The sequence below is a fragment of the Vanacampus margaritifer genome, chromosome 14, assembly GCF_051991255.1.
Source record: "Vanacampus margaritifer isolate UIUO_Vmar chromosome 14, RoL_Vmar_1.0, whole genome shotgun sequence".
NCBI lineage: Eukaryota > Metazoa > Chordata > Actinopteri > Syngnathiformes > Syngnathidae > Vanacampus > Vanacampus margaritifer.
In genome coordinates, this window is record NC_135445.1 from 11,859,005 (window position 1) to 11,875,434 (window position 16,430).

Here is a 16,430-nt window from a genome sequence, read left to right on the forward strand (position 1 = left end):
AAATGGATACTGGAACAATAGAGCAAGAAGTGTGTGTGGGGGGGGATTAGAAATAAAATAAATAGAAAAAATGATGAGAAGAAAAACAACAAACGACATGAAAAAGGGGAGAAAGTTTGAAATGAGTTTAAAATTAGGTTAAAGGGAGTTTTTTCTTGTATCACCTTTAATTACTTTCATGTCATATTACAGTACACACTAATCAATTAAAAATTTTTGAGTTATGTGTATATACTGTGCTGTATATAAAATATTAGCTTGCTGCTTGTTCGCGAATGTATCCGTCTGTTTGGTGTACTCTGGCTCTATCAAGTGGCCATTAGAAGTATTACAAGTCACACCATTATTACTGGAACGGAAGACAAATACATATTTAGTCTTGTTTAAACCCCAAATACATTACTTTACATTAAATCACTCTAAACAACTAATTTATTTATGTATTTTGATTTTGTGACGTTATCAGAATTTGCCGTTCAATCTACTGGATTTACATATTAAATATCAATTAATACCATACAACATCCACTCTCAGCTAATGATATGTATTGATCATTACAGTATTTTAATTTTAAATCAATAAAGCTGACATCTCATTGGCTGCTGCTGCTGCACCTACGCCCCTGTGCAAAGCACTACAAGCGTGTGCGCGCGCGGGCGCGCGTGAAACCTCTCAGCATCACAAGCCTGTCAACGAGGCGTGTCTCTGTGCGAACACACACGGTGTCAGTTTTGGAGTAAGCAAACAGGTTTTTCGGGAGGATTTCAACCCGGAACTGAGAGGACGTTGACACACAACAGGTGCGTGAGTCGCCTGATTTCGAAATTGAAAAACAAATAAATAAATAAATTAAATAACAAAAAAAAAATACGTATATAGTTTTAATATCGTAGCTAAGCTTTATTTAGTAAATCACATTGTGTTTTATGGCCACTACATGTATTATAGATTTATATATATAAAAAAAGGGGGGTCTCCCCCATTCGACGCTTCCACAGGTGGTAATGATCTACATCCGCGGTAAAAAGTAGGGCGCCGTCGTAGTGTTTGAGTGAGTGCGCTCAGCACATGTTTGGTTCTACTGGCATCTTGGCAGCGGTTGATTGAGCCTGTTTTTCTTTTCTGATTTAGTTTTCAAAAAGGAAAGAGACTAATATGGAGGCACTGAAGAAAGGACTGAACAAAGCCAAGGAAGGAGTGGTTGTGGCGGCGACGAAAACCAAGCAGGGAGTGAGTAGCGCGGCTGAGATGACTAAAGATGGGGTCCAGTACGTCGGTGGGTCCCCACTTACTATCGACTTCTTGATCAGCTGTTGGTGTTTAATTGATTAATCGCCGTGCAGTTGCACTGATTAGGCTCACATGCTGCTTTACTGGCGAGGTGTATTTTTTTCCCCCTCTTCAAGATCTCAAAAGAGGTTTTTACTTATCTTTATTTAACCTTGAAAAGCCGACAATTTTTAGATCATGGTATTTAATTTGAACATTAACGTTAGTTACCATTGGTAGTAGTAACAGGCGTTAATATAGGTTTGTAAAAAAAGATAAAAATAAATTGTGAATAAAATGTTCGACACACTCCTTTTAACCTTGACGAGCTGACAAAATGTGAATACATTTTACGTGATTACTCATTATGAACAATAGTAGTATTTAAACGTAACTAATAATTATAGTATGTTTTTATAGTGCGTGTATACTTATAATGAATTATCACTTGCTGTTGTATCATTTAAAAAAACTGTTGGTTTTTTTTTCATTTTTGTGAAAAATCTTTAGCCTTTGTTTTACCATTATATCCATACTTTGTATAATATAAAATATATTAGTGTTTAAATTTTTATTTCCCACGCATATTAGCAGTATTCTATTAAAAAAGTAATTTTATTTACGTACTATCAGTATCTACTTAGCACTAATATTTTATTCAGAAAATAATAAATTATTCACATTTCATAAGTACTGTATATATCTTGTTGTATTTCACTCATCATTTGTTTTCTTCCATTTTCAGGCACCAAAACAGTGGAAGGAGCCACAACAGGTATCTAGTGAGCTATCTGACAATAAACGAGACACAAATTAGCATGAAGGTGAGCAGCTAGGTGCCATATTTCCATGTGTGGACCCCCTGGGAGGGCAAAGTGTGGCTGTCACAAACAAGCCGAGGCACCCATGGTGACCTCCTGTGAGGCAACCCCCAAGTTCCACGGTCCATGTTGTTAGGCTAAATGCAAGGAACACCTTTTACACAAACATGAAGCAGAGCAAGACGTGCCGGATCTGCAAAGTCGCTAATCGAACAAAGACTACAGACAGGAGTAGATAGGGTGTGGTCGTGTGTTCTGTAAGTGAAAGCCGTACAACAATTGAAGGTGTGTGACGCCCTACTTCTTTTTCAACAGTCGCAGGTAAAACGGTGGAGGGGGTGAGCCATGTGAGCGGAGCAGTGGTTACCGGGATGACCAACGTGGCTCATAAAACTGTGGAGGGGGCAGGCAGCATCGTCGCCGCCACCGGATTGGTCAAGAAGGATCCCGCCAAACCGGTGAGAACAATTACTTGAATATAAGACGACCTGCATGCCGAGGCCAAAGTGAAAAGTTGAAAAGAAAATCCGACGTGTAACATAATCCATGTGAAGTGGTATTAACGCCACATTAATATTACTTGGTAATGCCATACCAAGTAACAACAAAAATGTTACAAATATATTAAGAGTTGTAACATTCACAAATGAATGTCAAAATTCACAATTTCACACCGAAATGTACACGCAACAATCCGGACTTTTTCTTGGGAAAAAAATGACAAAGCAGTTTAACAAACTGTATTGTTGTAAAATATCTATGTAATATATATATTTAAAATATATATAATATAAAATTGCAAGTTGTTTTTTATTGTAGTACTTTTTTGTGTGAGTGTGTGTTAGGTTAAACATTACAATTTCTTCTTGAAAATACATTTCCGTATTAATTTATCATGGCCTTATTTCACTCAAAATGAGTGTTTTTAGTGAAATAAAAACATTTTTGTAACTGAATTTTTTGCACGATTATATTTTTGTATAATTGGATCTAAAACAAATCTGAAAATTTGAATCAATCTGATTTTGATGTCATTGAAACTGGGTGTACGTGTTGGTGGCACAACACTAAATCTCGCCTTTTAGGTCAATCAGAGCAGAGGTTTGGGAGCTACGGATCGTAAATGTGACTTTATTCTCAGAATATTTCAACTTTTTTTTTCAGAACTTTTTGTGTGTGCAAAATATGGCTTTATTTATGTTAAAATTCTACACTGCTTTTACATCATTTTCATAAAATAGCAACATTTTTGTCACGTGAAACATTGAGGTAAGAATGCTACTATGGTGACCATGTCAATGTAATTGGCAGGTTTCTGATTTATTTAATTTTTTTGAGACATTGTAAGAAAGCTGAAATTTTTGGAAAGCCAACTCCTCTGAGCACGCCTTAATGTAATAATGGACCTTACTTTGTGCACTGTGGCACAGAAAAGGACCTTCCCCAAATCTGTCCTCATTAGAGGAGGATTAACATCTCCTGTTGACTCATCCTCCATCTCGTGTCTATGCACATCCACTCAAAATGGCCGCGTGACCTTGAGCCGTCCGTCTTCTTCGTCATCGCTACTCTTGTTTGCTTTGCCGTGTTCACTCCTCAGTCAGGAGGAGGATTTCACCCAAATAAATCCATAACATAATGGACAAGCTACAAGTGTTACGTGTCAAACATGTCTGGAGATGACAGAGTCTCTTCAATGAGTCACAATGCATCACCATCAAGTGAGAAGATTCCCGTGAAGTGACAAGGAAATGAGTCCTTTTGTCCTTGCAAATGTCCTTTAACGCGATTACACACGCACAGACGCGGCGTTTTAATCAGACTCGACACCCCCGAGGGATGCGACACACCACCTGGAATGTGAGCCCGCTTCGGATGATGACGAGCCCAACTGGCGGCAGGGACGGAGCGACAGATGGACGCACCGACAGTCGGAGCGTCATCCTTTAGACGCCGTGGCCGTTTATCATTAGGAAGCGACACCGTGTTGACAGGCAACTAGCAGAGGGGAAAGTGAAAGATCAATATGAAAGGTTTGCCAGAGGTATTCAATCAGGCTTCTTCCAACTTTGGTTGGAGCAGTTTGGGGAACGGATCTTTTCTGTGCCAAAGCCAGATTCATCAAATTAAGCTGAGTCACGAACCGCAACCTGAGAAATGGAGTGTCTCGAGTGCCAATTTGTCTTGCCGTTTGTTATGTCTTGCAGAGCGACGACAACTCCGCGGCGCAAGATGCGGCCGAGTCACCGGTGGATACCGACACCACTGACGCCACGGAGGTGAGACGCCATTAAAATTCAAACAAACACTTGCAGCGGATGTGATCGATGACACCTGGTCTCATCTTTTTTTCTTCTTTTTGTCTCATAGGATGACACAGACTGAACATGTTTTAAGAACAGGCCATGTTCCTGCCAAGTCCCGTCATGCCTCGTCTTGCCTTCGATGATGTCCGTGTGTGTGTGTGTGGGTGGGTTGTGTGTATTTGTATTGTGTGTCTCTTGCACATCAGCAAATTGACCTCAGGTGTCTTGTTTGCGACGGTGATAATTCTAATTTATTATCACAGAGTTTGTGTGTGCGTGTTTGTCAGTAACAAGCACATGGAATTAGACCACAATTAACCACCGACATGTCTCTAAATGAACAAAGACAATATTCTCTATTTTTTGCTATGGCGTCCGTTTGTGTATCCACGTTGTATTTCTATCATGAAATTGTAAAGCATGTATGTATGGCCCTGTAATGCATATGATGTTATATTGGGATTTAGTGTTTAATAAAGTATATGTTAAATGTAAAATATGTGAAGCTTTCAACTTTTTATTTATTAAATATATTTTCCCACACAATCACAAAATGATTAAATTCAAGTAACGTACATTCATTAAGAACTATATATATTTTTAAAGTACATACCGGTACATAACTTTTTGTCCTGACTGGGGCGTTGTAGATACTTGTAAAATGTATTCTAGTTTTAAATATAATTTTCCCACAAATAATGCCAAAATTTAGCTATTGTTTTTAAAAATTCACCACCCTCTTAAAATTGCCTAAGTCATTTTTTTGCCTAAATCATCTCATAATGCAAATGGTTAATTTGTGTTTCTTGAATATCTGGAAAAATAATAATTACGCAATTATTTTAAGAAGGCGTCAAATTGTATTTGTGTTATAGGGAAAAATGAGTTTTTTGAGGTGCTCTATTCAAATGAAAGACAATTACTTGGTGCAAGAGTGGTAGCCACTATTTTTAGAACTATTGTATAATTAGCAAAAAAAATATATTTTAAATTGTAACATTTTTTCCCAACAAATAATATAATTTTTTTTTTAATTTTTTCAGAATAGCATTTCTTTTTTGAATGGTGAAAGGGTTTATTGAGGCGCAATAATAACAGCAGTTTTTAATTTACAGTACATAGTTTATTTATTGTACATGAGAAATAGGTTGCTAGAAATGCTCAAATGAAAACCCTAGGAATGAGAATAGACAATTCTCAGTCGATGTTTACTTGCAAATTGCATGTCTGAATATTTGCTATATATATATATACATAAATATATATATATATTTGCATGTGGTTCTTCAAAAGATCCTCCGGACATTTGCTAAAGAAATTGAAACGTCAACATTTTAACTTACATTGAGATGTGCATTTAACACCAAAAACGGATCTTATTGCATGAGGCACTTCATTTGCTACATCTGGACCTTTTCATCTGCTAACTTATTGACGATGAGCTTCACCAAAACAGTAACTGCATAAAAGACTGACGATGAAAATTGATTCATTGACACTTTATGAACAGATTACTGTGTATCGTAACATGTCTACTGTGTACTTGACGTGTAAAAAAAAAAAAAAGTACATAACTGTCCATTGTGAGGCAGGAGCTCTCATTTCCTCTTCCTCCTCTTGAGGGCCTTCCACTCTCCCTCCTGCGTGGCCAAGCTGCCGAAGAGCTCCTTAACCTTCCTCTTCCTTTCCGCATCTCTGTCGGTAACAAAGAGCCAATTGAGGGTGAGTGGCGTCCGTGAGCTTCGTGAGGCTCGCGTGACGATGACGGGTACCTGCTCATGACGTCGTTGAGCTTCTCGCTGGCCAGGAAGCGAGTGTCCTTCCTGATCTCCCTCAGTGCTCCCTTGAACTCCTTCTTGTACTTGTGACGCAGTTTGTGCTCCTCTTTCTGCTCCTTGGTCCCGCCACGCTTCTTCCCGTAGTCCAACCTGCAGGAAAGAACATGTAGCATCGACTCAAGCGCCACACATGCGACTTATGACCTCTTTTTATGTCATGTACGTACACTTGCACAATCTTGGGTGTAAACAGCTTGAGAGGGACAGGCTTCTTCTTATCGAAGACCAGACGGCTGCGAGCGAGCGGAGCACCGCCAAGGACCTCCAGGATTGACGCTCGGACCTCCTGCAGTACATTTAAGGAATTTTTTTGTAATCAGTGAGTGACTGGCTGTGATCTTAACTTTTTTTTTTTTTTGCTAAAGTTTATATTAACATTTCGTCCAAACTGGAATATTTCTGAGTTCAAAATAACTCTTTTTATTTATTTATTTTTTTTTTCAAATAAAAACTTTTCCCATGCATGATAATATGTACATAACTATAATCGAAAGGGAAATAGTTCTGTTCAATCACTCAAAAAAAAAAAGTCCTGGTTGGTATAACACAAGAAAAAGATACGAGTTAAAGGTAACCCACCTTTAAAGGCTCTGGCATCAAGTTTGAGGAGAGGTGTTGCGAGAGCAGCGCTGTGATTGGCTGAAAGATGTGTGTGAAACAGCCCAGGTCCTTGTAGAGCACACAGCATTTGTTCAGCAGCTCCAAGCATATGGACACGCATGTCAACCTGACAAGAACAACATTACACAATTCTTTAGCACTTATAAACGCACTACATGGAATTGCAAAACTGTCAACAAAAGTGGGGACAAAAACTTGATGTTTTAGTAACAATTTAACATTCCGTACTGTCATACAAGTGTCAAGTTTTTTTTAAACTAAAACACAGTCTAAAAATAATAAATTGTTTATATATATATAAAAAAAAAAAAACATTTTTTTAAAATTACTTTAAGTTTGCTTTTCTATTTTGATGAAAACACAAACTAAATCAAACCAAATTAATTTAAAAAATACTTTAAAAAATAATCAATAAAATCTAATTTCATTTCATTTTAAAAATAAAATACATTATTTAAAAAAATTATCAAATAGTGCTTTAAAGAGGAAGTCAACCCCAAAAAATTCTCCATAACAATATATTGTATTTATAAGCATTCTGATTAATATTGTGTTTGCATTGTATCTCATGGATCAAATGTCATGACAAGGCGAATATTAGGAAATAGAATGTTTTCAAGGATGTTGTCAATGATCAGAGCGTTTCACATTAAATCTACTTCACAGAGTGTCACTAAACACAAAATATTAGTGTCAAAGTCACTGTTGTGCAGAATTTTTTTTCTCATTTTTTCCATTATAGCTTGGTGTCCACTCAAATAACCTATTTTCAAACGGTGATTATTAAAGAACAGATTAAGGCAGAATCTCACTTTTTTTTCCAATGAGAGAATGGAATCCAATCTTTCATGTGCTATCCACCGTGTTTATGTAGTCATAGCACACGATATTCTGTTTGCCTCAAAAGTTGAGTGAAAATGCTTGAAATTGGCTGTCACTGCAGGGGTTGTCTTTTTGGATAATGTTTGGTAGTAAAAGAGTTAAAATACAAATGTTATCATCATTATTTATTAAAAATAATAAATGATAACATAATAAAAATAAATGCACTAGACGCGTAGTGGTACATCTGACTGCCTTTCATGCAGACAGCGCAGGTTCGATTCCTAGCCAGTACCCCAATACCTGGATGCTGCTTGTCTTGAAAACAAAAATGAAAAAAAAAATCAATGGGAGGGACTGACTGTGTCGAACCCTGACGGGACCATTCGAAAGTCACAACAACCAACGGCTACCTGTAGTGATCTGCATCAAGATCCTTCTTTAACGTGAGGCGCTGCGTGGCAGACAGTGGCAAGCTTTTCCTACTCCAGCTCTTCCAGGATTCCGGGTCCGACAGCACCAGCAGATTGCTGTATTTCCCCGTGCTTCGAAAAGGTGGAACCACTCTGTAACCTGTATTATCAAGTAAAAAAATAAAAAATAAAAATCAGTTTGTTGGCAGCAACGATGCGATGGCTTGAAGATGAGATGGCGCCAACCTGCAGACGTCTTGTCCCCCACGGCTAAGTGCAGCGTTCCGGACAGGAAGTTAACGAGCTCGGGCAGGAAGCGCTTGGAAAAAGAGACGTACTCCACCGCCACACAGCACAACACTAAACCCGACGTTACGTCCTGTAATGACCTCACCGGACACTGCACACACATCATTTGGAGTCTTTATATCGCAATATACTGGATGTGCTTGAAAAGTGACCGTTACGTATGTATTCAAACAACGTGTGATGTACTATGAAAATGGTATGTTCAGTGATATATATGTGTGTTGTATTATGACTGTGGCTATGTACCTTCGTGAGAGCTTGGCATATGTAGAGTAGCGCTGGTGTGGTGACAGGATGTCGAAAGTCAGACGTAGGAAACAGCAATGCCGCCACCTTCAGGTAAATTAGCTAGAAGCACACACAAATATTCATAACAAATAAACACAAAGCTATCTTGCTCCATTGCACGATTGAAGTGACATGAAAATATTCAGGGTTCCTACTTCATACAAACTTAAGACTTTCTATTGTAAATTAAATGCAAGACTTCACAATCCTGTTGTCTAAAGTTGCTACAGTACGGTACAAAAAAAAAGTCTAATGTAGTGGTTGCTGTACTTTACTGGAGGAAAAAAATGGATTAAATGATCAGAGGTGCCAAATCCAGGTCCAGAAAGTACAAATCCTGTCACAGTTTAGCTTTAGCCGCAGGTGCTAGTAGCTAGCACCCATGGTGCTCGTTTACCTGCTAGGAAGCGAGCTAGCTAACTAGCTAGCTAGCACCCATGGTGCTTGTTTATCTACTAGGGAGCTAGATAGATAGCTAGCACTAAGGGCTAAAGCCAAACTGTGGCAGGGTTTTTACTTTCTGGACCTGGATTTGCCGCCTCTGAACTAGGTGTTGCTTGGTTCAGAAAATAAAACCTATGTTGAGGGCCCATAAAATTGGTAAAATTAGGGTAAGAAAATGGGTTAAGAAATAGTTCATACCATGTCTAGTGTTGGGAAGGCAGCATTCCCTTTGACTTCAAGCACTTCCTCCATGCTGTGAGCAGCATCTCCAATGATAGTCTGCATAGACTTGCAGGCTGCTTCTGGAAACATCTGACACAAGCTGTACACCTCTCTACACAGAGGATAAAGAAACAATACTTAATTTATTGACAAAACGATTTAAATCAGCAGGCTGACAATCGACTCACGGAATTAGCTTGTCAATGATGGTTAGTTCAGGCGGACTCCGACAGGCCAGTTCTCCAAGGTACTCCAACAGAAATCCTACCAGGTTCTGAAACACAGATATTATTAAATCATAATACGTAAGCTTAATACCACAAAATAAATACACTATTGTACCTGCAGTTTGAACTTATTTCCCACAGCCAGACTGGGGTGGTTGCACTTTTGAGTCCGGGCCATGATGAGGCGCTGGTTGTCAGGGGTGTGACCGCGAAGTAGCTTTTCAAGGTCTTTGGAGCTTTCTGGAACTGTAAGAACCATAAACAATGCAAGCTGCTATACATGCTAACAATATTAGAGGCTAATGCTTTTACCACTGCTAATGGTGACCAGTGAAGCATTAAAAAAAGGAGCTAACTGACAGGTAAAGCAACTTAAATCAATGCTAAGAGGTAGCTAAATGGTAGCTAATACACTGCTAATCAAAGATGGCAACACAGGCCAATAAAATGCTGAAAGGAAAGCTAATATATCAGCTAGCGCCAAACAGACAGCTCATAAAGCCCAACATACTGCTTATATATAATATATAATTGATTCATTCAACTTTACATAGTTTATGTTGTTAACTTGAATAAATGACTGTGCCACTCTCTGCTCCCTTAATTGCGCCACAGGGATCAATAAAGTTTTGTGAACCTAATAATGTAATTGAATGCTAACACTAGCTAACGATACATTGTTAACAGACTAATCAGAGAGGTTTGTTACCAGTGAACGTGTACGGAAGTTCGGCTTTGGCTGCTTCCTGCAGGGCCGCCTTCTCCTCTTCACTCTTTTTCGGTTTGATCTCCTCCTCCTCCTCTTCCTCGCTTTCTTGCTCCGATTCCAAATCTGAGTGACCATCCTCTTCCTTCTCCACTTCCTCCTCCTCTTCATCATCATCATCATCATCATTCTCTTCTTCTTCTTCCGCATTGCTGCCACCATCCGCCTCTTCTTCTTCTTCCTCATTGCTGCCACCATCACCCTCTTCTTCCTCCTCACATTCTTCTTCACCTTTTTCTCCATCTTCATCTGGCTCCTCATCAAGGTTCCATTTGCCATCCTTTACAACAGAGCAAGCATGTATAACATACATATTTCCTGTACAATACGGGTTCATGTACAGTATCTCGTGTCACCTTGTAAGCTAAAGTTTTCTTGTCCTCTTTGTCAAGGATGAATCCATCTTGGAGGTCGTCGGCCGACATGTAAGTACGATTCGGCGCTGCTTCCGCCTCTTCATCACCCATCATCCTCCTTAGTCGATCCGCCTTTGAGGGAAATCAAGGTGGGTGGTCTCATTTCTTTGAAATATACTTTTCCCTCCCTGAAAATATATCACTATCGTCCATAGAAATGCAACTCTTTTTTTGGGGGGTAATGATGAACATTAAAATATTTTTTTATTTTTATGTTTGTCTCTAAAATGTATGATTTTTTTTTTTAAAGAAATCTTTTTTTTTGTCTCAAAAAGATATTTTTTCATTGAAAATGTATTGCTAGGTTTTTAAATACCGGTTCCCAACTTTATCTTTTTTCGTCAAGACATACACTTTTAGCTCTACAAAAAATTATGACATAAAAAAAAATAATCACGTTTTTTTCTTTGAAAATAAACTTTATTCCCAAAAAACAAAGCTTTTTTCTACTGAAAAATATTTTCAATATTATTTCAAAAATGTGTCCATTTTGGTATTTCAAATGTACCGTTTTTTCCGCTTGAAAATCTTGATTACTTTGTCAAAAATCAGGAAAAGAATTAAAATATAAGCATTCTAAGGATTAATTCTACAAGTGTATTTTGCTTTTTGTTGGTCTTTTTCCTTTTTTCTATATTACTGTATTAAACATTGAGAACCACCAAGAATTTCTATATTCAGTGCAACAAGAGGAGAAATTGCCCAGAGCGGATGCACGAAATGCAGCATACAATGTCTTTTGACTAACAAAGGAACAAATGTTATCATACTACTAAACAGAAGCTGTTTGTTTTTAGTATGTTACTGATTGTTGACAATTACTTAGAACAATCTGGACAAGAACAACCTTGGGTAATGAGCCACACGTTGCTTCACCAAAGACAAAATTATTTGATCATGTATAGGTGACTGCTTTGCAAAATTTCCAGTCAGTGCACACCGTTTTCCATAAATAAAAAATTATATATATTTCTTGCACAGCGGTTCACTTGCATTTAAACTGGCATGCTCGTTAAGAAAGCCATTTTGTGAACATACCTCCAGTTTCTGCAGCTTCTCCCGCTCCTCCCTGGCGAGCTCCTCTGGGGACTTCATTTTCTCCGAGGGTTGAGCCTTCATCTCGAAGCCCAGCTCCTTCACCATCTTGTCGTACTCCTCCAACTGCATAAACGTGAACGGCCAAAATTATAACCACAGTTGTTAATTAATTATGAATAATAACTATTTATTATGTCAAGGAAAATGGCTGTTCGCGACCAACCACTGGTCTAGCTGTTGCTCCCACCTTTGGTTTTTCCACCGGCATGTCCTCCCGTTGAACTTTGGGCTTCTTATGCATCAGCATCTGGATGTTCTTCCACTCATGGTCCAGCTTCTCCGTCAGCTCTTGTGCCTCCTCCTTTTGCACCTGTCGTTCTCTCTGAGCAGAAAGAGGAGGATGACTGTTTTATTTGCCATGTCTCATGATTCCCATTGGCAAGGAGGGCACTCACCTTCTCCTTTTTGGACTTTTGGATGAGCTCCTCGATCAGCTCCTGCCTGGACTTGGCCTTCGGGCCTTCTTCATCGTCTGTGTGCTCCCCGGCGGTCTTCTTCCTTAGGAGGCCCCCGCCGCCGCCGAAGTGAGAGGCTGTCAACTCGGCTACAAAAATTCAAAAAGATATTTTGGTTAATTGCAAACTCCTGTTTTAAGCACAAAGTGACCTTTAAACATTGACAAAATATGTAACCTGGGTTGGACATAACAGTTCATTTTTCATTATTTTACATTGAGGTTAGTTTTTCACTTTTTTCATTATTCATTTTAGTGATTCATAGAAGACATGATTGAAAATAATATACGGGTAGTTTCATTGCACAAGCGCAGTTTAATTGTGCTTCTTTATTTTTATGATTTATCTAAGATGGATATTTATGACAAATTAATGACATTTTTCAAACTGCATCTTTTTAAGACCTTAACCTTTTTTAATGTCATCATTTAACAGATTAACTTAACTTCAGAAGGGTTAATCGTTTTTTTTAAATAAAATTCTGTATATTTTTATGAGATCAATTAATTTTTATTATATAAATGAATTTATATCATTTTTGTACTGATTTACTTTTTTTTAATTTGTTTCAAATTCCATACTTGTTCATTAAAACTGTTGTATTCATTTTATTTATTAATAAACTTTTTTTAAATACAATAAATTTAAAATTATGGGAATTTTTCCTGGGCATAATTTATTTAATTATTTTATTTGACACGTCTATATTATAAGACATATATTCAATTTGTATTTTTTTGCTGTATTTCATTGTCATCATTGTCATCATATTTAAATATTTAATTTTTTCTTTATTTTAGTAATCTATTGTTTTTTAAATTCTGTATATTTTAGCAGTCATTTATTTATTAAGAACATTTTTGTGGAGTACTTCAGTTTGATGACAATTTTTTTCTTGAATTATTGATTTACTGTATTTATGAACAATGGTAATTTTTATTCTGTAATTTTTTTTTTTTTCTTCATTTTATTAAGACAGGGATTTATTATGATATATTTCTCTTTTATTTTGTCAATATATTGTTTAAGATAGCTTAAAATATGTTGTTTTGTCATTTTTTTATTCAAATTTATATGTTTTTCTTCATTTGACCAATACATTATATTTATAGCATCAAATATTTCTTTAAGCCTGCATAGTTTTTTGTTTTTTTTTCCTTAATTTTTTTTCTTTGTTATGAAAAAAGTTCCCTCCCATTCATTCATTTCTGGATCCGTTTTTAAATTATTATTTTTTTTACAAAATGAGATCATAAAACAAGGATTCCTCTCATTTTCTATAACATAAGCATTAGTACGCATGCATCGTTCTTACCCGACAAAAGTCCTTTGTCCCCCGACTCATCGTCGCTGTTCGCCATGTCAGTGAACTTCTCCATTTCAGACAGAGATTGTCCATAATGAGTCAGCTCCTCCTCCTCGTTCAGGTTGTACATGTCCTTCTTCTCATGGGCGCGCTGAAACATGTCATTTAAAAGCCATTCAAGAGACTTTAACACAATCAAAGTTATCAATCAATGTTAGTAAAATGTTGGCATTGCTCACCTTTCTCTCCATGGCAAACCTCTGCATGATTTTTTCTTCAGGTTCCATGTTGGTGTCGTACTCCCCAAAGCGCCTGTCTATGAACTTGTTGCTTTTGTTCTTCTGCTTGTACTCCTTCAAGAGTGTCTCCTTCCTCTATTGGATGAAGGAAGACATCTCATTTAATGTGAAGCATGAAGAACCCGTTTCCTATTCTTTATCTATTACAGTGGTTGTCCAATTTTTTACATTAAGTGCCACCCAAAAAAAATACTTGACAGTTGGCAATGTCAAAAATGTTAACTAGCACATAAAGGGTTAACAAAATATGACTGCCTGAGTGACCATGGAACAGATTGTTTTCTTTTAAATAATTCCCTACGGGAGTGAAAAATGTACAAGTGCTGTGTATGGAGTCACACCTTGTTGATGGCTTTGGAGCGGGACACTCCAGGGAGGCCCACATCATGCTTGCTTTTCCTCCCAAGCACATCGAATTTCTTGCGGTTGATTTTCACCTCAAAAGGGTTGTTCTTGATATCGGTGGAGGTCTTAACTTTGCGAACTTTGTCAGCCACGCTCCGCTTTTTGGGCACCTTCCCCATCTGGAATAGTCATTTATTATCAGCGCCATTATTAAATGTTGAACAGTAATGTATTTCTGCATTCCAAATTTATTATTATTATTATTAAATGTATTATTACGGCAAACGACTTTGACGTCTAAACATTTAGTTCATACAGAAGATTGGGACAACTATTGTTGCTCACCAAATTCACAAATCACTTAAATGTAATTGAAATCTGGCTTTACCGAATGTAATTTATCATTCCATGTTTCAAAATATACTCAACAGATTTCAAACCATTCCAACTTCTACCTGGTCAGCTCTTTCAGTAAGTAATAATAGCAATAGTTAGTAAAATTGAAAATTTGCTCAAAAAACATTCGCAAATGTTTTACATTTTTAACTCCACTCACAAATGTCTCAAAACAAATTCAAAGCTTGATCCCAACATCTGAAACGTCAGTTCATTTAGGCTACCATTTGTGAATGTCTAGGAACCCACATTTTTTTCATAAATTACCAGAATCGCCAAGATAAATTGCCAATCAGTAAGATTTTTTTTTTCACATTCAGCTCCACGCCAGACCTTCAACATTCACACAAAATTTCTACAAAAATACAATTCATATAAATATTCATATTGCAGTGCCAGTACATATCTCTGTTTCTGAACAAACACATTAGCTTTGTTAGCAAAGCCGTAAACAAACCATCACTTGAGATTACCGTGTATCACGAAGAGACAATTTATATAATCCACCGCGAAGACAACATTTAATCGCTAAATGGACCCGACGTGCACTTCAATGAGTACAAACTAATTTAATGTAGTATTCACGTTGTTTTGCTTCAGGTTTACCACATGAGTACGAGAAGAGTACACGCAACGGGTTGAAAGTTCAAAAAACAAAGGAAATCAAGCAGAAACAGGAGCTGCCTTCTATTGCGCGTTTGCCTACAGCGCCACTACAGCGTTCATAAATACAATTACATCTTTGACACGTGAAGAGAATGAGCGAATTATGATTATTTTAAACAGATATAATATTGCATTGTTTTCATGACGAATGCAGAAATGTTGTGGCAAGTTTTTACAGTATTTACTTTTCAATTGTGTCGTACATAAGCTAAAAAGAAATGCGCCCAAATATATCCACTAATACTATAGTGGTTAAGAGGAGCAGCACTATTTTTTTTAAACGCCACAGAAAAAAAAACGATGATGCCAAGTGTGATGATGAATGTACAAAAGACAAATAAAACGTCAATTATATAAAATCAATTTTAATCAAGTATTGTATGGTGAATACTGTATTTCTTTTTTTGGGGCAAATGAAAAATAAAGCTAATATATCCATATAGTATTTTTAAAATATATATTTCTGGGGTGTTTTGGGGGGATGGCACCTAGAAATATACCACCAATGGCAAAGAGAACATGTGATGGTAATTATAGAACATGGCATGAAAAAATATGAAGATGTTAATGATATTGTTAGAAAGGAAATTAGCAAGGAAGTGAAAAAAAAACTGCATGCTTTTCAGGCTTATTTAAAAAGGGAGTCATTTACTTTTACTGTATTTTATAAAAAGGTATCGAACGAACTTGTTTATTTGTATGGCACATAACCTCAATGCAAATCTGTCCAGATTGTGGTTTAGGCACGCCGGAAGTGAACCATTTATGGTAGAAGAGGGAACGTGATGACCATAGAATCACAACAATCAGTTACAGAAATTAGCTAATAATATTAATGGCTAGCATGGAAATAAGCAGGGACGCAAAATGTCACGCATCGATCAGGCATCTTTAAAGGGTGAGTCATTTTACTTTATTGTAGTTTTATTAAAAGATGGCGGAGATTAAAACAGAGGATGTTCATTTCTACGACACATACGTAACCTAAAAAGCATAAACATTAAAATTGCTTGCAGAGTATGGGTAACGATGAAAAAATAAAGAAAAAATAAACAGTGGTTCACAGTGCTCTCTCACAGCAAGCTAACGATGGCTCGTCTAT

General features: G+C 37.1%; 2 protein-coding genes across 5 annotated transcripts; one reads left to right on the forward strand and one right to left on the reverse strand.

Moving 5' to 3' along the window:
• Nucleotides 1–640: 640 nt before the first annotated feature.
• LOC144063593 (uncharacterized) lies at nucleotides 641–4,896 on the forward strand. Of its 4 annotated transcripts, none has more exons than XM_077585296.1 (6): nucleotides 641–801; nucleotides 1,133–1,277; nucleotides 2,016–2,045; nucleotides 2,407–2,549; nucleotides 4,299–4,370; nucleotides 4,462–4,896. In XM_077585296.1, exons 2-6 carry the CDS (start codon nucleotides 1,157–1,159, stop codon nucleotides 4,474–4,476), a joined length of 381 nt encoding a protein of 126 aa, XP_077441422.1. In that variant the 5' UTR covers nucleotides 641–801; nucleotides 1,133–1,156; the 3' UTR covers nucleotides 4,477–4,896. The 4 variants fall into 4 exon arrangements, with proteins under 4 accessions (XP_077441422.1, XP_077441423.1, XP_077441425.1 ...); XM_077585297.1 differs by lacking the exon at nucleotides 641–801 and adding an exon at nucleotides 1,000–1,052; XM_077585299.1 differs by lacking the exon at nucleotides 641–801 and adding an exon at nucleotides 1,010–1,028.
• Nucleotides 4,897–5,498: 602 nt separating this feature from the next.
• On the reverse strand, nucleotides 5,499–15,319 carry nop14 (NOP14 nucleolar protein homolog (yeast)). The gene is made up of 19 exons (XM_077543104.1): nucleotides 15,136–15,319; nucleotides 14,263–14,445; nucleotides 13,862–13,996; nucleotides 13,632–13,773; nucleotides 12,257–12,405; nucleotides 12,049–12,183; nucleotides 11,802–11,924; nucleotides 10,704–10,835; nucleotides 10,291–10,627; nucleotides 9,697–9,827; nucleotides 9,543–9,628; nucleotides 9,331–9,466; nucleotides 8,647–8,748; nucleotides 8,338–8,491; nucleotides 8,092–8,251; nucleotides 6,815–6,962; nucleotides 6,403–6,521; nucleotides 6,170–6,325; nucleotides 5,499–6,092 (listed from the first exon to the last, which is right to left on the reverse strand). The coding sequence occupies exons 2-19, from the start codon at nucleotides 14,443–14,445 to the stop codon at nucleotides 5,996–5,998; spliced, it is 2,625 nt and encodes an 874-aa protein (XP_077399230.1). The 5' UTR covers nucleotides 15,136–15,319; the 3' UTR covers nucleotides 5,499–5,995.
• Nucleotides 15,320–16,430: the final 1,111 nt, after the last annotated feature.